General features: G+C 39.1%; 1 protein-coding gene across 1 annotated transcript; it reads right to left on the bottom strand.

The window, feature by feature from the left end:
- Positions 1–234: 234 nt before the first annotated feature.
- On the bottom strand, positions 235–24,179 carry LOC114363163 (lysine-specific histone demethylase 1A-like). The gene is made up of 5 exons (XM_028318805.1): positions 24,035–24,179; positions 23,823–23,881; positions 23,264–23,488; positions 22,656–22,804; positions 235–308 (listed from the first exon to the last, which is right to left on the bottom strand). The coding sequence occupies exons 3-5, from the start codon at positions 23,485–23,487 to the stop codon at positions 250–252; spliced, it is 432 nt and encodes a 143-aa protein (XP_028174606.1). The 5' UTR covers position 23,488; positions 23,823–23,881; positions 24,035–24,179; the 3' UTR covers positions 235–249.
- Between the last annotated feature and the right edge of the window lie 647 nt (positions 24,180–24,826).

Raw genomic sequence — 24,826 nt, forward strand, 5'->3', positions numbered from 1 at the left:
TCCCTGGAGCGATCCCTCGATGCTGATGAAAATTTAGCGCCTGTGTAAACAGACAACACTGAAAAAATCTTCGTGAGTAAAAACGAATCGAAACCTACTATAGCTATTGCTATTGATCACATTTTATATAACCTTTGACTGGCACTTTTAAAGGGCAAACATACACCGGTCGCGCCGGTTGTGAGACATCGGAGTCGATTCGACGATCCTAATGGCATAACTCACGAAGAAGGATTGCTTCATCGCGTCTCAAAAGTGTATCGGTGGTCGCATCACTGACTTGCTCAAGCTCCGCCACGCCCACTTACCTGAAACAATGCATCATTACAATATCACTTACTGAGGAGCAAGTAACATATTTACATCATATGCTAAATGACTTACAAGCAACAATCGCGTGATATAGGTCTAACTGTCTTAATCAAATTTATTCCTCTCGTTATTTTACTTAAGTTATTTGTAATAACATAAATACAAGAATAATGAGAGCATTTATTTCAAATGCATCATCATAATTTGCTGAAATGTCGGCAGTTATTAGACAAACGTTACGTTTGACATAGAAAGAAGCAATCGATCGTATTCGACTCGTGAATCCGATCAGCGGCACGCGGATGCCCTACTCGCAACCCTACAATCGTCCGTACTATGAATCGAAATGACATTTTACAAAGTTCATCTGGAATTTCATTAAATAATCTGTACCTGAGATTGGTCTAAATATGCAAACAATCATAGGCTTGTATCTACGTCCACCATCACACTTGAGCATGATGCAAGTTTTGAATGTTGATACTGTTTTCATTAAATTCAAGCTTGAGTGTTGATTCACACTTGACCGTGTTTTCAAAATACAAGCCTCAGTGCCAATAATTAAATCATTCACCTTCATTCGCTCTATCGACGTAGTTTATCGGTTCTCCCGTTTAGTTAAACTGTTGTTATTATTAACTTAGTTGGTGTTTACGCGGGAGAAGTTTGCCGATTGCTTCGTTCTACCACATCTCTTAATGTCAGCGTATTTTAATGTGTCTTAATGCTAGTGTTAATGCTTATGCTATGTCCTTATACGAGTATGGTTCATTCAGTATAGTTGTAAATACGTAACTAATTCACTCAATGGGCTTCGTTGGTTTGTTTGAAACCGCAGCACGCCAAAATGAATGATCTAATTCCAATTGAATTTGGAATGCAAATAATGGACGTAGAGTGAAAAAATGGTGAAAGAATATCAAGCTCTATCTATAGGATAGTAATAGAGTTACGAGTAGATAGCAAGTAGATATGAGTAAGTCGTGCAAAAACCGTATCATTGGCACGTTCTCGGTGAAAAAGCGAAGGAAATGCCTCACGTATTTAACTACCAAGTAAGCNTCTGTGGTTCTACCACATCTCTTAATGTCAGCGTAGTTTAATGTGTCTTTTCTCTAGTTAATGCTATGTCCTTATACGAGTATGGTTCAGTATAGTTGTAAATACGTAACTAATTCACTCAATGGGCATCGTTGGTTTGTAACCGCAACACGCCAAAACGAATGATCTAACTAATTTCGATTGAATTTGGAATGCAAATAACGGACGTAGAGTGAACAAATGGTGAAATAATATCACGCTCTATCTATAGGATAGTAGAGTTACGAGTAGATAGCAACAAGATACGAGTGAGTCGTGCAAAAACCGTATCATTGGCACGTTCTCGGTGAAAAAGCGAAGGAAATGCCACACGTTTTTAACTACTAAGTAAGCCCGTGAGAATATCGCATTCCATATAGCTAAGTACCTAGGTACACGCAGGTACATAAGGTGCAGGAGATGATAAAATTGTAGTTAAGCACATTAGCATTCGTGGCGACTTATCGAGTCGCCTCGCAGTAGTCGTACGCGCACCTGTAAACTTGCAGTGTTTGGAAAAGTGCTTTTAAATTCACTCTACGATTCCTTCATTCACATGTAAACAGCAAAGGTTAAGGAATTAAATTCGCATCGTCAACAATAGTTTAAAAGATATGGTCATAAGGAAGAATAATTGCAGTGGTACCTACTAACATCGGTTCTATGGTTTTTAATGGTAGCAGTTCCTGCAAAAAACTCAACTATACGTAATAGTACCACGGGAAACGTATGTTTACTTTGTTCATCACCTTCGTTCGTTATAGTTGATTTATGCTTCAACCACACCAATGCGTGCAGATCGCCATCGCCAACGCGATCACGGCGCGATCAAAGGCCAATGACAGGTCGCGTGAACTGTCACAGGTCTCGCGATCTGTCATCGCCGGCGATGGCGATATTCACGCGTTGGTGTGGTTGTAGCTTTACGAACACATAAAGATTCACCCTGTATCTACAGCCGGGGATGTTATTGATTAGTTCATTGCTGTAAGACTAAAGCGCATAACAATATGCAAAGCTGCAACCTTGCATCTAAATCCTAAACCGCTCGGGGCTTAGGGAAGATTGTTAACGAACCGTACTCACGCAGATATCTTCCGCGAGATCTCACATCGTGTGGAGGCGGCGGTGTCCACTGTTCTAGCTAATGTTGCTTAATTAACTCGTATTCATTATCAGGGAACACGGCCAATAGGCGCGTGCGTCGACGCAGGTGCAAGACCACCGCAACTTGTTATTTCAATAATTGTGTTCAACTTGCTATTTTGTATGTTAAATTAAGCGTGAAGCCACTATTTAAGCATCTCACCTACGAATTATTTTGGTATTTAATGAAAAGCATTCGAGCTGCCAAAGGTACTCGTTTTAAGTATGTAACATACTATTAAAGGCAAGCTGTTTTCATAAGATGGGTAGGTTTTTACCAATATTACAAAAATTTTATGTACTAATAATATTGTAATAAAGTGTATTATTTCTTGCAATATATTTATCGAAATTCGTTTATCTTGAATTTTATTTTACAAATGTAGTATCCTCCTAAAAACAAATCCATTGTTAGTTTGCATAACTACTTTCAAAGAGAAATTGTTAAAAGAAATGTGATCAGCATCAAAACAAATATTTACGAAATTAATGTAATGGATAAATAAACAAATGGTAGCTCTACATCTGACTAGACGTGAATTTACTAAAAATATTATATACTTACAAATACACTCATAAACGAAATTTGTTCTGAAACACACCTATGTCATATTTCCTAACAAAGTTTTCCGGTAAATAAACCACTCTCTTCCCCAAACAAAGTTTTCTGTATTGATATAACACAATGCCATCCATTTCAAAGGTATTACTCGTATACCTACATTGTACGTACACAATGCCATAGACTTTGTATATCCGTACATCGCCTTTAAGTTACGTAGTATTATTAATCCAGGCGTCAAGCAAGTTTCGTGTCGTCGGGTCGGTACAGTCGGAGAAATATTAGGGCTATTAATATTCGGAGGTTGCACACACGAGATAGCTTGCGCAGAGAGGTCAGGTGACCGTAATGCATGGCTCCGTACGCCTTGACGTATAGACCCATGGATGCAACGCAAACATTTAAATTATCATAATGACTTGACTTCACTAGCGTTACACGGATAACTAAGTGCGATTAGCAAGTTAATAACAGAACCGCACACCCACCCAGAGTCACATTCCGAGACTGAATCATGAAATGTGGTAATCTCAGAATACTTTGTAATCTAATAGGTATAGAAGTAGAGTCAAAACCAACCTAACCTACCCTATGTTTAAGTATAATTTTGAGTTGCAACATTTATACTCCTACCGACACGTTGACGATCGCGAAATGATATGGATAAAATTAGTTTAACGTAAATTAGGAAATTATTTTCGATCCAATTAGTGGCATGCACAAAACAACCTTAGGCGGGCAATCCACTAGAGCTGCTGCAGTAACGTCGCCCAAAGCGAGCGGCAGCGTCACGCAGACTCGCGCCGCCATTATGCAAAACACACACCGGATACGCGCGTGAGTTATCATTAAATACATAATAAGTTCTCATCTTGCTACTTATCGCCAGCCATTCCAGTGAGAACAAATTCACTCAAAGGCCCTTAGAATTTGCTCTACAGATAAATATGCAAATACTTCACAATTACATACCTTCTGTAAAGATATTACAGGCCGAACAGCGCCGAGTATCGAGTTCAAGCGCAGCGTTCGCGTGCTTTATGATTGTGGAGGACAAAATAAATTCTCATTACAAGCCCGTGGAAATAGAATGCTGCAGTGTGGTAATGAGATTACATTTACAGTTATTGCTACCATTAGGCAGTCTGTAGGTGTTCACCACAAATAGGAATAACAGAGACCTTGTACCATAAATTAGCTTACACAGCGAATAAAAATACGAATGTAGATGATGCCTTACATCACGAGAACCTTATCTTTTATTAATGTAAAATGTAAGGCTGTCGGGGAGCGGATTATGAAGTAAATGATTATCAGCATTTGTCGTAGATCAAGATTTGGATCTTTTATCTACATCTTTTAATGTCACAATTCTGAACGAACTCGAGACTGTATTAAAATTCAATTGTATTTATATAAATAAGGTAATCGAATTAAATCGACAAGGTTTGTTATATGCAAACAACGAATTTAAATCAGTCGTAAATGGCAAATAGGTGGTCGTAAAATTGAGTGCGGCGACAATAATAGTAGGGACTGACGCGAGCCTCTTCGCGCCGGCTCGTCGCGTTATCGCACGCCGCACTATGGAGCGAAATTGCGATTTATGGACATAGCGATTTTTTTCACAATTTCTATTAGAAAAAAATACCTATCGATAGGTTACGTTATTCTGATGAATAAATGATACACAAGTTTTTCTCTAAAACCAATAGTTTGACTGGAAAAAAATATTTTCCATTTTCGTTGTATGGAATGAAACATAAAGTGGTCGATTTCGACTAAGCCTTGACAGATTAATAAATCCCCCAATAATATAAATTCCTTTGTTTTTGGTGCAAATTTTAGTGTTTCGTAGCAGGTTTTTAAAATTTCTAAAGCTTATTGTATATCATCTAACAATGGATACTTTAGATAATACGTTTTCCTACATTCTGAATTATAATAACTATATCGAAGATGATGTGGTTCGCGCATTTCATGAAAAGTTACTTCGGTGCACATCATTTAGACCGCGTGAGCTAGAATTATTTCAACACCCTGAACTGATTGAACCTGTACCTAAAAATGAGACGCACCTTCAAGTAATTTATGACGGTGACGTGGGATTAGTGGGGCACTGGAGTTGTATTTATTACATTAATGGAATACTGCGTGTGTACGATAGTCTTGTTGGTGTTCTAGGAAAATCGCAAAAAATATATGTAAAAGCCTTGTTTCCGTATCTATCGGAGTCATGTATTCAGTTTCCAAGTGTTCAGCGACAACCGAATACTATTGATTGTGGTTTGTTTGCCATTGCTTTTGCCACCTCTTTAGCTCGGAATATTTATAAATACATATATAAAATTAATATTCATACATAAAAGTACAAGGCAAAATATCGGGAGAGTTTAGGCTCCATTCACCAGGTGTATAAATTGACATAATAAGTTTATTATATTTGCTGCTACGGAACCCTTTGTGCGCGAGCCCGACTCGCACTTGGCCGGTTTTTTAATGTAAAATGTAAGGCTGTCGGGGAGCGGATTATGAAGTAAATGATTATTATCACCATTTGTCGTAGATCAAGATTTGGATCTTTTATCTACATCTTTTAATGTCACAATTCTGAAACTCGAAAACTGTATTAAAATTCAATTGTATTTATATAAATAAGGTAATCGAATTAAATCGACAAGGCTTGTTATATGCAAACAACGAATTTAAATCAGTCGTAAATGGCAAATAGGTGGTCGTAAAATTGAGTGCGGCGACAATAATAGGGACTGACGCGAGCCACTTCTCGCCGGCTCGTCGCGTTATCGCACGCCGTGCCGAGATAAAGATCTCGGATGTAGTTTTGTGAGGAAATTTACAAGTTTGCTGGCTAATAACCGTATACATGCCAGCGATATGTCCGTCCGAGCGGCGACAACCGTCCGGACGCTTATGACCCCACTAGAGCTTCGATTTATGATCGCCTCATTTCGGACAAGGGTACATTTTACAACTTAATTTAAAGCAGGACGCTTTTTCTTATCGCGTAGGAGGCTGTTCTTTGCGTTGAATGAAACACTTATTATAAAAAATATTTTAGTCGGATAGTTTTATAGTCTCTCACTACGGATAATTTCATTGTATAGTGACTTAAACACGGAAACACCAATTTTATTAGCTAGTGAAAATAAACAATTGAAGTAACAATACATACTACACAATATTTAAATTTCCGTTAAAGTTAAAGGACGATCTTACAACGAAATGCCAGTCTATTAGAAAATTGTAATAACTATGCACAATGCTGTAACGCCTGACTGTGACATAAGAAGCATCAATCGTGACGTCTCAATATCTCGCGATCTTTTAACACGGAAAAGCTCAATTGAATAGGCGATAGGACACGTCGCGAGAGCAAAACGTCAATCACGAGTTGCGTAAGCGCAGAGAAAGTTGCACTCGACAAATGTCACGTGCACACGACTATGTCACTTACAGAATTTGTGTACCTACGTTTGAGATGCAGATTGTATTGATTATTGTTTATACCAAATTGGATGAGTCATCATCATCATAGAATCGATGATCAGTTCAATGTTATTAACTTTAAAGACGCTCTGCATGATGAGTAAGGATAAACCCATTAGCATACATATTCTGCAACACCTTATAAAAGCAATTTCAAAACTCACGCGACACACATTGTATATCGAAGCACGTACGTAACAGAGATGAATCAAAGCTGATGAACTTTATAAAGTACTTTAGATAGATTACTGTGATACGTCTTACAATATACGCATTGCTACACGTTGATCGACAGTATATGACTTTATTATTAGAATGTGGTATCTGATTACATAAAGGTCAAAGCGATAGACATCAGATAGGTAGGCCTTATAGCGCTCGGCTGTAAATATTCATAGGGCGAGATTGTCGTGGCTGCGTAGGCCCATACACGGGGGCGCGACGTGGCCGGGACACGCATTACAGACAATGAGATTTGCATAGCTGGGCGTTTTGCCTGTCAACCAGAACATTCACATTAACTAATCCGGACGCACTAATATATGCGAGAACGTTCCATAAGGCACACGCCGTTCAATTAATATACGAACCAGTATTGAAACATCATACAGCGACACTTGCAAATTGCACGGTGAACAAAATGCTGTCCTTATACGCCCTAGCCCTATATCACACACGATGAAATAACCCAAAATGGCTTTGATGGCTTAAATGACTGAAGGAAATTGTCTTAAGGAGCACTTCTGAAATCTACATCTTTATAACGCTTGCCCGTACCCGCGGTAACCCACTCTCTCGTATGGTAATTCCCTTCGAGGAAAGTGGGCCGCTTTTTCCAAATAAGGCTCAAAGAGCGGTGTTCATTTCGACTAGAAAAGCACTTATTCCATGAATACGTCCGCCCAGCAGCTTAGGGGGCATTGTACATTCGAGGAGCGTCGCTTCCTCACCACCAAACACCCGACGCCCCAACGCGCTTCGCAATAATGCGCTTACCACACTCAGTGGTTAGACGCCCTCATAATGCCACACTCCGCACAGCTCGACTTATACCTTAAGTCGAAACCCATGTTCCCCGTGACACTCCTATTACAATAGGTAGCTGACAATATATTCTTATCCCTTTCATAACGGAATTAGAACGTTAAAGTGCACATTTCTTCGCTCCTTTTCGATATGGAAAATTCTATATTCGGAGAACTTTATTCATGTCTTCAATAGCACCACATGCATCAACGAATTGTATTAAAAGCACAAGCCAGAGATGAGAAACGAAAGGAGGAACGTCTCTATTAGGTGCACAATAGCGTCAGTAAATCAGTTCCCGACACGGATAGTTTAGCAATTAAGGGAAGAATCCGACGGGCGCTATCTTTTCTACCATACCAACTAATGAGTGGAGACGACCGGCGGACGACGCCGCACACTCACAGACACTTATCTCCCTGATAAACAAGTACAAATGGGTTACACGTTGCTTCCAACCCCTAAGCGCTACGCCCCTCTATTTCTTCTTTAACGTCTTAAGTAACACCGTTGAACTTTTATCAGACAGACAAAGAGTTCGCTCCAAACTCATTAACTTAATGTGTTACCAATGAAACAAAGCACATTACGGAACAGTTTGGTGCTAGTGGGATTGGTTGAAAATAAAACAAAATTAATAAGGATAGAGGAAACAAAGGCAAAAGTCGTAAAGGGTGAGGGGAGAGCGGTTTATTGCACCTAATTGTCTGAAGGCTCGTGAAGACGACAAATTCTCAAGATGTTTATGAAGGTCCAGGGCTCGACCGAGATTTGGTACATAACAGGACGGTCGCAACACGTGGCCCTCTGACAATAAACGCTCCGTACAGCTTTTATTGCTACATATTTTAGAAATGCGTGGAAACGATGGTACGTTTACGATACATGGAAATAACATTGGGCTTTTTCTCAGAATCGTTAATGGAGTATAAAACTGTTAAACCTTGCATTGAATAATCGATAGTTTCAAGAGAAAACAGTATAAAATAAATAAAACAATCTTGGTTTAATCTCGCAGGTGTCGTACTCGTAAAAACGGAAATGGAAACTATAGGAACAGAACATTAAAGTAATGTATCAAAAGGGGTATTTGTTTACAAAATATCTTTAAATCAACTATCAATTGTTGAAGGACTCGTTCCTATCGATTTATAACCATAGAGTTTAATGCTTTAACCAGGCCTGTTCATCTCCGCGAGTTTACATCGAAAACAAAACATGCACGATGGCCCACCTACAGGATACTATTCGACAAGGCCTCACATACGAGCGAACATTGACTCACGCACGCACGCGTATTCTTGTGTATGATGGAAGAAAATAAAGAAAATTAACTGCCTAAATAATAATAAAACACAGAATGTACTTTTTTAAGTTGCCTAAAGACACTGAGAGGTAAATAAGTAGTTAATATTATTCATGTTAATTCATGCTAAATCATGTATTTCCTCCGCCATTTTCCGCAGTTTGGCACCTCACGTCACATCATTTTACCGAAGTCAGCCCTATAGCTTCGGCGCAGTGCCGATCACTGACGTTTGTCAACAAAATGGTGCTTGACTCTTGAGACAGGCTAAATTACACCATATTGTTAATGAAATTGAGCATACATTTTTTTAAATACCTTCGCGAAGTAAAACTTCTGTACGTAGTACTTATTATTATTCTGTGCTTTAACTCAGTAAAGCGCATTCTCTGAAGAATTTTGCGCACTAAGTGCAGCTCAAGACCTCATTATCCGAGGTGTTAAAATGCAAAAGCGGCGGAACCCCGGGGCAGCCGTCCGCCGCGGAAGCCCTTCCAGCACCACAATTCAATACGGCAGGAAAACCGCCGCTGCTATGCTGCGAAATGAGAAAGGGGTTTAATGAGACCCCTCATTAGATCCACTCTATTCTCTTACGTTAATCATACACGTATAGATAACACAGTATGTACCATATTTAAGGTAAGTAACAAAATTTGTGTCTAAAAGATATTTGACTAAAAAAGAACATCTGTCTTCCGACCTCTGCCTCCAAATTTTTGGGATACCCTATCCATTAATTGAGATTTTCAGCTCGACCGTGCTCATCTTCTGCTTAAATATGAACTTTAGAAACCGAAGCCACAATAAGTTTGCTGATCATCTCTGTAGGCACATATTTAAGTTTCTAATAGACCATTATTTAATGACTGGAGTCCACTTTGATAATAATAGTTATGTTGACGATAGTGTGATACCAGCCTTACAATACAATCCAACGGACGCAGTACTGAGAATCAGATTTTGCATAACCTATAAAAATATAGCGCAGTATACTTTACAACCGACGTAATTTAAACTCTATTGCATTTAGGCCTCTTATAGCACCCGCAATGGTATTTCCCTTTATGAAAAATACGACCACAGGCGGATAGCTTGTTATGTACGTATAGTATAGGAGCATAAATTCTCAGTTACGTGTAGGATATTATGTACATTTAAATTGGATATCGATAGTCACAGTAGCTGAAATAAAAAAGATTGATCTTTCATGTTATTTGCCAAGAAAGTTCAACGTCTAGATTCGTCAAAAGGACAATTGATACACTTACTAGCAAGCTATATCTCTGTCTATACTACAATACACGTAACAACGACCGTATACTGACATGACGAATCTGCTCAATAACACATTCCGGAGGCGGCGCGTAGAGCGATCGCCGCAGGTTCATTTTCACGCTCCAATAAAACTCCAAGTTTATCTGCTCGAGCATCGAAACTTTGACGCCTCGACTCGAAAAACAGGTTAACATGTAGCACCTCAATGAAATGTGAAAATAATGTGTGATATTATCGGTAGGTGGCGGCACACGGGTGTATTACTCTAAGTCGTGCGTTTCATTAACCGCCAATCCGGTTAATGATCGCCGAACTTTTTCGCTTAAATAAACATTAAGAAGAGAATGGACGGCGCTCCCGTCGAACCTTTTACCGGAATTACGCCGTGGTTAAGTGCTCGCTTTTAGGAATACACGCCGGAATGACGTTGCATACGTGGAAATGCGCCGATTGAGACTGTTGTCCGTATATGAAGCTGCTAGTGGTACTCGTCCGTTCTTAACACGTATCGTGCTTTTAATCTGAACGCAATGAGGCGCACAGTTCATCTACTCCACAGCATCTACTAAACTAGATAGCGCAGGTTATTAGTCTACATGCTTGGATACACTAGTAGCTAGTTGTTCCTACCACGGGCACAGTCATGATATGATCCGTCTTGTCCGTGTTTCTATTTTCACATAAAGTTGGGGTCTAAAATTCAAAAGCGTACATTTGCATTTGGTAAATCACATTCTTCTTCTTCTTAGTCATTACAATCTTAACAACCGGTTACCTACTACTAGGGATAAGTACATTTGATTTCTATTGCACTTTCAAACGGACAGTTTAGCCATAGCACAGCCATAGTCTGGTTTAGCGCAGGGTGCGTTTATCTCTACATACAAAATATATGTACTTTTAACTTTCTACAGTATGTTTTCCCTAGTAATGTATATTTGAAAATACTTGATAGCGTTATTAAAATTTCTTTAGCGATTAGAGTCGCTTCTCAATCTGTTCAAGTTGTTTATTTAAAACTTGGTAGCGTAAGTTTAAACAATAAAAGCTGTTAATATTTAAGCTAACGAATTAAGCACATTAAGGCGGTTGCAAAGGTATTCTGGTGAAGTAAATCCTACGTAAAGTAACTTACAGTCACGAAACAATGATAAAGCGAGTCAGTGCAAACTTTTAAAAGCGTAATTAAAACGTATTTTGAGTCACACAAGGTGTACTGTATCCACAAGCCGGGACGAGATTAAAACTTTACCACTTGAAAGTGCACTGGCCGCACAGTTGAAGAGAGAAATTTACTCGGAGCAAAAGTTAATATAAGCGAAATTTGTCCTGTGGCGAGCGGTTTGTGGGGTGCCCATCAACTCGCTGCCTCAGAACTAAGTCCAGCCGACCTGCCACCTGTGCTTGCTACTTTAACTCTTCCAGGTCTCTCACTTGTTTTATTATGATAAAACAAGATACAACTACTTCAGCCACTATCAAAATAAACGGTCTGACGTCTAATTAATGTTTGAAATAAGATTAAGTATCGTTTTAGCGGCTCACATGTGATGCTATCTCAACGTAGCAAGTATGAGGTAAAAAATTCTGAATTTAATTAAAAGTTACCCCGCGAGTTTTTTTAGTTTTCTTATCAGATGCGCGTCCAGACAAGCATCAGATGTAATTGCATCGCGAAGCTTTAAAATGTGCCGCCAAACGGACGTATGACTTGTCAGTACGCAATCAAATGAAAATTAGTCACATACTTAAGCATTCACTTAGCCGCAACATAATTAATTATTTCAGTCCGCGCCAAAAGTAATTATTTGATGAATAACTTAAGCTTCGATTAAACTAAATACATAAAGTTACCAAACAAACAAAAACTAAAAGTGTTTGCCAAACAGCCTATGTTTACCATTGCTAAAATACTATTCCCAGAATTTACTGGTGAATTGGTAAAAGTATAATAAAGATCCTCCAAAACAATGCAAGTCAAAAAATCCCTTTATAATTTAGTTACAAAGATAGACGTGTATAATTTCATAGTGATAAGAACACGGATAAGTGATAGTGTCCTAGAAATATTCTTAGAGTACCTAAAGCCATATATGAGAGAGCAGACATAATCGTAAACATTCGTTCAGTGCGACATAAAGTTTGTTTTAAAATGCAGAGAACAGCTTGTTCGCGCTCTCCGTAAACAGTAACAAAGCTGTGGTTGCAAATGAGGTCGGAGAGATAGTAAGCTCGGAAGTTAGTGTAAGCATAAATTAAAACAAGCGTTTCCATAAAAAGTTGATAAATGGCCTTCCACAGGCGGCACGACAAAAAAGGGAGCTGACGTCAGCCGAAGCGCTAACGTGTTTCATTTTGCGCTCCAGCAACATCTGGCCGCCCCAGCACGGGCGAGCAAGCATCAGCTGGACATACATTGTTCGCAAATCGCTAATTAAGCACTGGCCACCTCGATACAATGGTATCAATGCACGACACCACGATAGACAGATCGCTCACCTATTCTAGATTCAAACAATAGATAACCCAAACTAAGGAACCAGGTAATATAGCATGACAATATTGTATAATTAATTAATTATTGGCCCCGCTTGATAAAAGGTACCATTTTGTATGATGAAGACTCGAGTCTCAAAAGCACATCAGACTTATTTAATATCTTTGGTACAAAACAGCATCTATTACAACTATTCAAGATTTACGCATAGTTTACTTGTAGCAATAGCCTCTGTGGATAGTAAGAAAGAAAAATCAAGGGAATTAATCAAATTCAATCCAAAATTTAGATTTTTTGTTGGTTTCGATCAATTTCGTTGAAGCTTACGTAATGTAAAATGATAATACCATTAATAATGATAAGGTCTTAAAAGAGATAAAACAAAAATTAGTGTAGATACCTTTACATTGCAGATAGTTTGATTGAACCTATTTTTACCAAATCTCTAACCGCGCACTGCCACTTCCCATTACAGCAATGAAAATGTTTAAATTCCCAGACAGAATCTCGTTCATTTGCTTGCAGTCATCACTTTGCTTTGAAATCATTATTTTGCGCTTAGTGACAATTTGTTTTGTTGCGTCTGTCCGGTGAACAAAAAAGGGAATTAGAGCGAGCGGATGCTAGCAAAACTGGAATAGGGTTTCCGCAATTCACGCTGCACTGACTGCCAGGAGTGGCCTGCCCGACCGCACGAGGCGCGTCCCTAACGCCTCTGTGCACATGCCTACTCTATTCGCTGTTCGCACTCCCAACTCCTAACGAAATGCAAGCGAGAGATGCATGTTCTTTGTTCATTTGAAAATCCTTTGAATAATTTGCTAAGCCGGTCGTTCAACAAGCTAAGTTGTATAGTAGCATCAATTTGACCCAGTTTTCACAATAACTCCAGTGTGATTCTAAATAAAATAATATTTATGGATGAAATCTAAGTTACAATGAATACGAGACACATTTCTAATTCAGAACTTTAAGGCTGGGTTGCATCAACTTACTTTAACTTTGACAAACGTCAAAAATCTGTCAAACTCCATACAAAAAACACCGGTTAACATTATAGTTACGGTCAAAGATAGGTGGTGTAACTCAGCCTTAATTGTCAAATGTTTGAAATCTATAAATTCAACTGATTTGGCAAAAAGTGACTATCATAGCTTGTCTTTTGCTATACAAAAACTACGGGAGAGTCATGTTTTCACAGCTCATAAAAGTACATAATAATATTATGTCAATTGACTAGTGTCGACTGTCGACTATTGCTATTCTATTATCAAATTACATATTTTTCTCAAGATCAAGATTCCAAATAAGCGGATTTAGTAATGATTTAAGTACTTACTGAAACTAACATAAAACAAACAGTAGTAATAAATATTAGCGTGTGTTGTACAAGATGTTCCGGAATGTAGTATACAAGGCAACAACGTTAATAAAACCGCAATACGCCACCATTAGAGGCGACCGAGTCCGCGGGTGGAATGTTAAGCCATCTCCAAGGCACAATAAAGGGCCGTATGCACTACCGCACACAAGCGAATGTAAACACTAAACACCCTCTGTGTAGCCCACGCTTATATTACACCAAATATATCACACATCCAATCCTCACCCTGTTTAATTATAACCGATTCGGATGACAATAGGCACTTCGGCGTACTATTTCCATAAAGGATTAGATAAACGTTTAATTTCCCGTGTAGGCACAGGCAAAACCCACTAACTATTCGTGTACCGAAAGTTGAATAATCCACAAACGTTCCCTTTAATTGGTTTACCACAGACCTCTATTAACGAAATAAGATGGGAAATCAGAGTATTAGCATAACAGTGAATTCAATTAGGGTTCACAAAGAGGATTACAACTTTTACTATGAAAGGAAAGTTTAAGCGGAGGCCCGATTCGAACTAACACGGAATAATCAAAATTTAAATGAATATGATTTACTTAGTTGAAATTTAATTCGTATTCAACCTCATTCATTCTCTGAATTCTAATCCCCAGAACTATAATAGTACAGTGCTTTGCGTGGGTCTCGAGTGGTACATTGTCATGGATGATCTACGAAGCAGCAAATAATCTGACAGGATTTTTAGATTGCCTTTATAACTCACCAGAGCTGGCATTCAACCAGCAGTTTACTGTTTACCTAGTTTCTGAACATCAAACATGGACAGTGAATAGCAAAAATATGGCGAGATAACTCCGAAGAAACAATATATTAAACAGCATGACGGCTGAACGTGCAAATGCACCCCGATAATGGCCAATTGTTGGTAATAAAACTACTACTGTACACGATGCAAATTATATTATAGAGCCCAGTCGCCCAGAGGGCCCAACACTAATGCAAGGAACCAGATTAACGCAATTATCAAAAACAAGTTATCTCCAGACTACAAATAAGACTAGCACTCTTACATATTGCTTAATGGGATTTATTGGCGCAGTTATAAATAGCTTGCAATAGATAACTTGCTTGCCTTTCGATGAATATTAACTTGCATTACCGAAGCATCGGTACGGTGTCTGCGGCAAATGTAAGGAATGGAGACAATGAGTACACAGTCCTTGTTGGAATCAATACATAGCGAGTTGAAATTCGATGGTATCGCATCGAATCGAAACATGGTTTACAGTGTTTACTTACAACACCTTCGTTATCGTCGTTGTCAACAGACCCGGTAGTGATCCCAAAGATAGTTACATTTCTCATGTTGTCGCTGTCTGGCTCAGCATTGTAGCTACTACTGCGTTATGACTCATAGAGACACACTAATTCTAAATTAATTTCGCTAAATTATCTCTAATTTACAGTTTGTAATACCTATGTTAGGAGTCCATACTAAACACATACATAGGCAAATTCCCATGCATAGTTAATTCGGTTAACCGACCAATGGCAATAGTAATGCGTAATTTGAAAACATAAAAGTTTGTCATGCCATGGATATTTGAATTAATGATTACGACGTAATAAAAGTAGTAGTTCACAGTCTGTGTGTGCTATCTTATTTGCTCTCCGGGTATAATATGGAGTATTAAAGCATTAGTTCAGGGTGCCCCGACTTGTTAGCTAGGTGTGACGCTGGATCGCTTCCGAACACTTGTCAATTAGAAGCACAAAGTGCCGCCCAGCAACATAGCACCACATAAATCGTGCGACGACGGCCAACCCAGCAAAACAGTGTTGCGAGCACCTATCGCGATGAACTACTTCTACTATCGCTGTTAACCGTTATTTATTGTCCTAGCCGGCAATATTTTGTAATAATACCCATCTGTAGCACACGATGGACGATGCTTCACAAGAACTGACATTGACACATGCATTTTCACTTTCATATTTGTTGTTAATCAAACAACTCCGAACTATACTACGACAATCGGCCTACTAAAATTCTAGAGTTTTTCTTTTGCCTTTTTTACGTCAGGAAATCTAATGGTGGAAGAGCAGTGTGATGTTGGCCCCATTCTCGACAGTTTCTAGAGTAAGAGTATAAACTAGCTAAAAATTAGAGATGAAACGGATATCCGGTAACTATCCGGTAGGCCGGATATCCGGCCTAAATTTACTATCCGGCCGGATACCGGATAGTAACTCACTATCCGGCCGGATACCGGATATTAAAAAAACTACGACAATTTCCTATTAATAAAATGAAATACACTAATATTTGAGGTAAACATCAATAGAATGAATAGAATAGAATGGCTTATAATAATGACGGCTTTTATTTAAATTAAAAAAAAAAAAACATATGAAGGCCTTTAAAAAAACTAATTTCTTTTTCTGGGATAGCCCAGAGTGAATAGTCACTCTAATGACGAATACATCTGACGAATGTCTGTTAAGCCGAAATATTGCCAAATAAAATAGGCGATCTTTTTTTCACTGATGGTCTAATGTCATGATGCAGTTCAGTCAGATTACGCAGCAAGTAAACTAATTTAAGGCATCGTCCATTTTGATCCAAAATCAAAAGTGCCGGCCAAAAAATAAAAGTGCTGTATCCTGATAGAACACGCCCCGCCTTAGCATTTGTTACTATGGCCACAGAATAATAATAAGTACTACGTACAGAAGTTTAACTTCGCGAAGGTATTTAAAAAAATGTATGCTCAATGTCATTAACAATATGGTGTAATTTAGCCTGTCTCAAGAGTCAAGCACCATTTTGTTGACAAACGTCAGTGATCGGCACTGCGCCGAAGCTATAGGGCTGACTTCGGTAAAATGATGTGACGTGAGGTGCCAAACTGCGCAAAATAGCGGAGGAAATACATGATTTAGCATGAATTATCATGAATAATATTAACTATTTATTTACCTCTCAGTGTCTTGAGGCAACTTAAAAAAGTACATTCTGTGTTTTTATTATTATTTAGGCAGTTAAATACTGCACAGTATTTAGTACACCATTTTCTTTATTTTCTTCCATCATACACAAGAATACGCGTGCGCGTGCGTGAGTCAATGTTCGCTCGTATGTGAAGCCTTGTCGAATAGTATCCTGTAGGTGGGCCATCGCGCGTGTTTTGTTTTCGATGTAAACTCGCGGAGATGAACAGGCCTGCTATGGCACCAAAGCTGTAGCATAGCACGACTGTGCGTGCATCGTAGTATTCGAGTTCTAAAAGTCTGTCTTTTTAACATTTACAATTAAACTCCTACTAAAACAAATGAAGTATTGAGTGAATCTTGCCAAACATGGCATTTTTAAATGGCTTGGCATGGCTTTGGTTAGTGACAAATGCTAAGGCAAACGTGTTCTGTCAAAATACAGCATTATTTTTGTTGGCCGGCACTTTTGATTTTGGACCAAAAATATATGAAACGTGGATGACTTTAAGATCTCAAATACTACGACGCTCAGTAGTGCTACAGCTTTGGTGCCATAGTAACAAATGTTAAAGCGGACGTGTTCTGTCAGAATACGTCACTTTTTTTTGTTAGCCGGCACTTTTGATTTTGGACCAAAAATGTATGGATCGTGGATGATGTCCTTTTCGCTATTCAATCACACACTCATGATGGCAACCTAAATCGCCCGAATTGATCTGCCTCCTAGAAAAGTGGCAAAATCTGACATTCTATTCGGACTGAATCTATTTTCGAAAAATTTGACTAGTCTAGTCTACTAATAGACCCACTGATCGCGTTCGAAGCACCTAAATTCGTCACGACATGCAACGAGACAATGGGCCAACTATCCGGCCGCCGGATATCCGGCTATCCGGCCTAGCAGCTGGCCGGATATCCGGTATCCGGTATCCGGCCAAACAACTATCCGTTTCATCTCTACTAAAAATGCTACCGATGGTCACAGGCAGGATTTAAAAACAAACACTGTAAGCAGATTGCATATTACTTTAAAAAAAACATGCCTACAATACAACATATCTTTGAGCATAAATAAATTTCCACCAGTAATGCGGATAAAATTGTTTTATTGAATAAACAAGAATAGTCGACATTCCGAACACATTCACACGATGAGAAAATTTTGCTGCGAGTGTTTGTGTGCATTCGTGCTCTTTAAGGTTCGATAAATGCAAATTGCACTACATCTAACACCGAAAGCATTTAGGTCGTAAGCGTTTGTGACGTCATCGGCTCGTAGTGAAAGCCAAGAGACGCGAACAATACGTGTCTCTTGCGCAAGTCGAACGATCGCGGGGAACAATGGCGGGTTAATAGAGCCATTCGTCGGCTCATTGCTTATTCATCCACGCCCTCGGCACCTCCGCAGCGACGCCACCGTCGCGATTGATGTCCTGTGACTCAGGACACTCATCCAGCCGCGCCGGCACCCCGCCAAGCTGAGCGGAAATCTTAACGCGCCCGAAAACCTTTCCATAAAAACATCACGTCATATTTGAGTTATCTGACCCCCGATTTATTTTGGCGACCATCTCGTAACTTTGATCAAAAGATTATTTTGATCAAAATATCTTAAAAAGCATTCACGCCGCTCTTTGACCCCTCGAGATCTTTAAGTTAAGCAGTATTTTTACAGCTTTTCGTTATCCAACTCATTTGAAACAGACAATTTATGCACAAGATGCCGAAAAAAACAATGCCATTGCCACTATCTTCTCTATTAAAGCTAAGTCTTTATAGCGCTACAAACTTTTATTGGCTACCTTTAAACTTTAAATGGAGATTGACACCGAGATTGAAGTTTATGATGATATAAAATTTATTGCACTAGTTTTCTAAATGGATTTTTGTAAAGGCTGCGAGAAAATACCCAGCAGTACTGTCGCATCGGCCACAGCCAGAGCGGAGGTGAATACCTGCCGAGAGCAGAACCATTACTGGGGTTTAAGATTGCGATCGCAGCGGACCGCGAGTTCCCGGCACGACCAGGCTATCCCAAAGGCAGCGCGGCGAGATATTTTATTCATAGTCCGCGTGATAAATGAGGAAGGCCGTAGTTGTATCACATTCATTATTGCTTCACGCCACGCATGGCGTTATCAAAAACTTGTTGCCGCCCGCCTAGAGAACGATCGGTCGGCCCGGACGCCACCTCGGGGACTTGTTTCAGATGCCATTTGTTGTTAGTAAACAGCAAAACAGCTTATAATTTATCATGACCGTGGCTTTGTTACTTTTTATTTATGATATATGAATGCCTCGTAAGAGATAAATTATGGCTGTTGTAATTATTAACAGAATGTAATATCTGATAGTATATTCCTGCCTGTATTCCTGAACAAAACGCTCACGTTTCCAGTTTCTTATGTAAGTATCTAATACTCATCATGATATACGCCTACACTTTGTAAACTAAAGGTTCAGTAGATTTTATTAGTGTAGCCCGATAGAATTGACCCGAATACAATATAGGGGCGTTCCAGATAAAGTCCATTGTTTCAAGCACCCTGGGACCCCAGCAGAAAATGTATAACAGTCAAAATACGCAAGACATTTCACTTCTTACGTAAAGTACCGTATTCTAACAAAATACGTCTGTTCGGTAAATACAATAATTCCGTGACAAGTCACGATAGCAGCATTTTCATGGAACGGTTAACAATCGTTCAATTTGTAGGGCCGCGGGCCGCGAGGCAACAATGGCGGTGCACGCGACGACTCCGAGTCGACATTCTCATGAGTAGAATAACGCACAACAATCAAGATGTCATTTTTCAACTACCCACGCCGCGAACACTGAGCGAACGAACAGCGAGAAATATGGCCGGCAACGCACGCACTGCCCGAACGTACAAAAGAGGCGTCTTGGGGATGTCGCGATCCATATCTCCTGACTGAATAACAGCGCAACAGTTTCAACTCTTCACTTTTTATGCGTAACCGACGATATAAAGCAACAATAAATTCAACCGTGTTAAGAAATTGAAAGTTACATTGCATCTGCCAACGTTTGCTTGTACGTATACAGTTGGATGAATTTATAAAGCACGATAATTTGTGAATTATACTTCTAGACTTACCATAAAGTAACATCACAACAACGAACACAATGCACACATATCATTTTACAATGAAGAACGTACGGTTGAAATGGGTGCTGTCACAGAGATGGTTAACGACACTCCCACTTCATAATTAACTTCAAAGATGCGCTCAGCATCGTACACGATGTTAGTTCTACACGTGTGTAAAGTAGCTAAGTGCAGGGCTCGCGATTTCTGCCACGCTCATTATTACGATTCACAGAAGTCGGTGGGTAATTTATCGTCTGTAGAAGTTGGAAATTTGTAGGAAGAAATGATAGTAATTATTGACACGAACCACCGCTCGGGGCTGGAGTCCGCCATCCGCTGCGAAGATCACCACAACCGGCCACTAACTCGAAAATTCCACATACATAACGGAGCGAGCCCTAGGGCGTGAACGGAGGCTGCCCACAACCTCAATTCGCAAATCGCAATTGATGTCCACCGAGCGCCCGCGCAGTCGGCCCACCGAAATCAGAACTGTAGTACCGTTGGCAATTACTTGACACTATTATCCAATAATTTCATGATTCTTTAAATATTTTAATACTAGATTTCCGCCCGCGGCTTCGCCCGCGTGGAATTTTGTCTGTCACAGAAAAACTTTATCGCGCGCGTCCCTGTTTCAAAAACCGGGATAAAAACTATCCTATGTTCTTTCCCGGGACTCAAACTATCTCTATGCCAAATTTCATCAAAATCGGTTGCGAGGTTTAAGCGGGAAAGCGTAACAGACAGACAGACAGACAGACAGACAGAGTTACTTTCGCATTTATAATATTAGTTGGGATAGCTACTAGCCCTGAAAATCAAGTTGGTTTTCAATTTTCTGTGCATAATTCGATTTTTAATAGCTATACTAAATTATAAAGCTGAAGAGTTTGTTTGGGTGAACGCCCTAATCTCGGTAACTACCGACTCCGATTTGAATAATTATTTTTGTGCTAGATAGCCTTATTTATCAAGAAAGGCTATCACATTACGACCAATAGACCAGAGAATCAATGAAAAATGTTAACGGGAAAAACTATTCAAACTATTTTCATTCACGCGTACGAAATCGCAGGATATAGTTGTTGTATTAGAGCAGTAGAATAATCCTTTTGATCACTCAACAATGGGTCACCCTGTATATTCACATAACCAGATGCTAATATTTTAGTATTATGTTATCTGTGCTAATATGTAGTGATTGGGGCATGGATTTACGAAGAAAGTTTAAAGAAAATTAGTACTTTTAACATTTAAATCGAACTTTACGGAACTATTTTCACCCGACCCCAAGCACCGCTTCTACTTGACTGACAAAAACCTAACCAGTAAAAGCTAAGTTTGTGCCAGGGTAGAGGCGCAGACAGCCGGTTATTTGCATAATTCCTCTCCTACACTATACTATACCGACTATTTGCAATTTATACCGCTCCTACACTGTATTTTTAAAAAATCGTTTTCTGATCATTAGAAACGCCTGTCAAAATGGCAACGGCAATTAACATGTAATTGGAATTATTGCCTTTCTATACGTATATCTACGCGCGACTAGTGACGTGACAGGAACCGATCTAATGGAGCCTGCCGAATACTGCCGATACCAACCGTTTTGTCATCGATCAAGTGTGTCGTCAGCGATTGGTTGATGATTGATGACGCTCATGACGGACGAGCCATTTGCTCGCGTCGAAATGTCACAGGTAATTATAGGTGACGCCAGCATCCCACCGCATTGACTATAATAACTAGCTAATCGTACTCACATCTGTAATATTCACGTACTTTCATCATCATACTGTGATAAGATACAATAACATATCACAACAAGAGACGTATACATGGTTCGGCAATTTAAGCGATAAACGTTACAAGCAAACTGAGTACGTTCGTATTCGATAACGATGGTATAGATCTATAAACAAAACGTAACGTAGGTGGACTGACGATCTGTTGAAGGACGCGAGAAGCATCTGCATGCGAGCACCGCATGACCGTTCGATGTGGAAACCCTTGCAAAGCATTTTTCAGCACGTGTTGACGGACATTTGGGCGAACCATCATTTTCCTTTGGAATAGAACAACAACCATGAGCTGTCAAACGAAACCGATTTTGGATGATACTGGATGTCATTTGTGTGTCAGGATTATTACACTGTTTAACTGTTTTGTACAATAAATCAATCACTGAACCAGTAACCACGTTTCTGTAGCACTATTTCTCATAAACATCCACGATTTCACTCACGTAAAGTCTGAAAATATCTCAGAGATTAAATTTTCAGCGTGCCAATAAGTGCTAACGAGTTGTTGCAAAAAACGCTTCTGTTTGATGTGATGGTGACAGCATCACGCATCTCTTTTTATCACACAGTGTTGCTGCTAGTGACATATCTCGCTCACATACTTCTTTGTTGCTCTATTCCGCTAAATATATTAACTAACTTTATGGGGCGAACGGAACAAAAGTTTTAGAAAAACTTACCTGTCAAATGGTTGCCAGTGAACTCGAAGTCGTCGTCCTGGTCCCAATGTTTCAACGAGAGCGTGTTCAGTGGCGTTGCGTTTGCAAATTCCAAGTTGGCAAAGTGCCAATCCAAGATCTGTCTGTCTCTGACTGAGAGGTACACCGAGCTACAAAAACAAAATTGAACTTTAACAATATTCCCAAATAAAGTCAAACAAAACAAGTCAAAATTCACCTTTCAAGATAAACTGTAACATAATGATGTCACACTAAAAATTTGATTTACCATAAAGTCGATTCGTCACACATTTGTAGGTTAATGCTCATGGACGTACCCAGGGGGTTGGGGGGGCACGTCTTAAAATAAATAAATGGCTGACGAATTTGTTTTTTTTCTATAACGATTCTTCACTTTGCGTTTAACTTTACTAGAAGTGTTTCAGTAAGTAAATTGAAAAAATTTACTTTTAGTAAAAAAAAATTAAAAAAGTATAAAATTTTATTCTGGCGATCTCTGCACTAAGCAAGAAAGCTTGTATCGCAGCGGCCAATACGAACCATTACCTTAAATAATGACATCGGTCTCGATAGGCTTTAATTAAACCAAAATCATGCTAATAACGTACCTAGGTGGGTTAGTCTCAAGCTGCGTCAATTTCTCTTCAATGCCAGTATTCTGGGCGACCAAAGTGTCATACTCGTTGCACAGTAGGTTCATTTCTCTATTCAAGCGACGCAAATTGAACTCTTGCAAGACGCTTGCGTCTCCCGTTGCACCTTTCTGTCTATCCGCGATCAAAGACTCTTTCTCTGCTTTCATGGACCTTAATAACTCTTGGATGTCAGACATTCTGTTGACAACATAATAGTATTTATTTTTACAACAACTTCATTATAAATACCTATATGTATAAAAAATAGAGCAGTAGTCTCGTAACGCATGTAAAACATGATTACTATTGTACTGACAAAAAAGCCTAATACGCTTTGAGACAGACTATTGAAATTTCAGTGATTTTTTAAATTATCTTTCTCTTAGTCAATTTCCTGATAAATATTTATATATTTATTGTAGAGATGTAACGATACGATCCCTAATTCATTCCTTATCTTGAATTAAAATACTTAAATGTGTATTATTGTGTATCTAAAGGTTTATGTGTTAAAATAAATGCCAGTACTTACTTATTTACGTTCGTTTTGAGTTTTTCTTGCAAAGTAATCACAGCTTTTAGATGTTGAATCTGGAAGAAAAGCCTTTTAGTCCTCCCGAAAAATAAAAACAGTAACTTTGTACTGGTTGATGGATATACCAATAATATGTAATGAATATATTTTATATTTAAAACAATCACACAGGTACTAATTTTTATCACACTGCTCAAAAATAATTTCACCTGTTTATGCTTGACATTTTTCTGCTGAAGTTTAATGACCCACTCCAAAGCCTGGCCCAGAGAGACGGGTGTGTCGTTGTAATAGTTAAAGTCCACTTGGTGCGACAGATAAGAAGTAGCGTCCAGCAAGCGGTTGAATTCGCGCTCCACCTGGAAAGAGAGAAAAAAAAGTAAGTAGTCAATCTATTGACAACTCTAGTTGTAATTATATATAATTTACCATCACACAATAAGCCTAGGCGCAGACCATCGATTTTTCGTCAGCCGATAGTTTAGTCGGGCAGTTGATCAAATCCCACCACCACCCATGGCCATACCAACCTCGCGGTTATTGTGGCCGAATCTTGAGAGATGCGCGCGGAATTGCGGCTGCCTACGGCAGATTGCACTCCACCGCGCGCAATTCTTGNAAATAACAAAGACTACCAGCATAATGTTTGTTTAAATTCACAAAATGTCAAGATTCCTGATGTACTAGGTGACAAAAATGAAGAAAATGTTGGTTTACAAACTGGAGTATTAAAACCAGAAAACAGTTATACAGGGTGTTTCTTGTAAGGTGTCAAGCCGAAGGCAGGTGATAGGTGAGGACTAGACCTATCGATTTCACCCCCATGTATGTTTTACGAATTTTCATAGTTTAGAAGTTATCGTTAATTTTGTGATTTTTTCAAATTGTATGACCNTATGTCAAGGTAAAAAAAACATTGATCAAAAGACATCAAATAAGAAGAATTTGGATAACCTTGACGAAAGATATCTCAGATGTATATTTGGATGAGGAACAGAATT

This window comes from Ostrinia furnacalis, unplaced genomic scaffold, assembly GCF_004193835.3.
Source record: "Ostrinia furnacalis isolate ACB-3 unplaced genomic scaffold, ASM419383v2 OfSCF7013, whole genome shotgun sequence".
Lineage (NCBI taxonomy): Eukaryota > Metazoa > Arthropoda > Insecta > Lepidoptera > Crambidae > Ostrinia > Ostrinia furnacalis.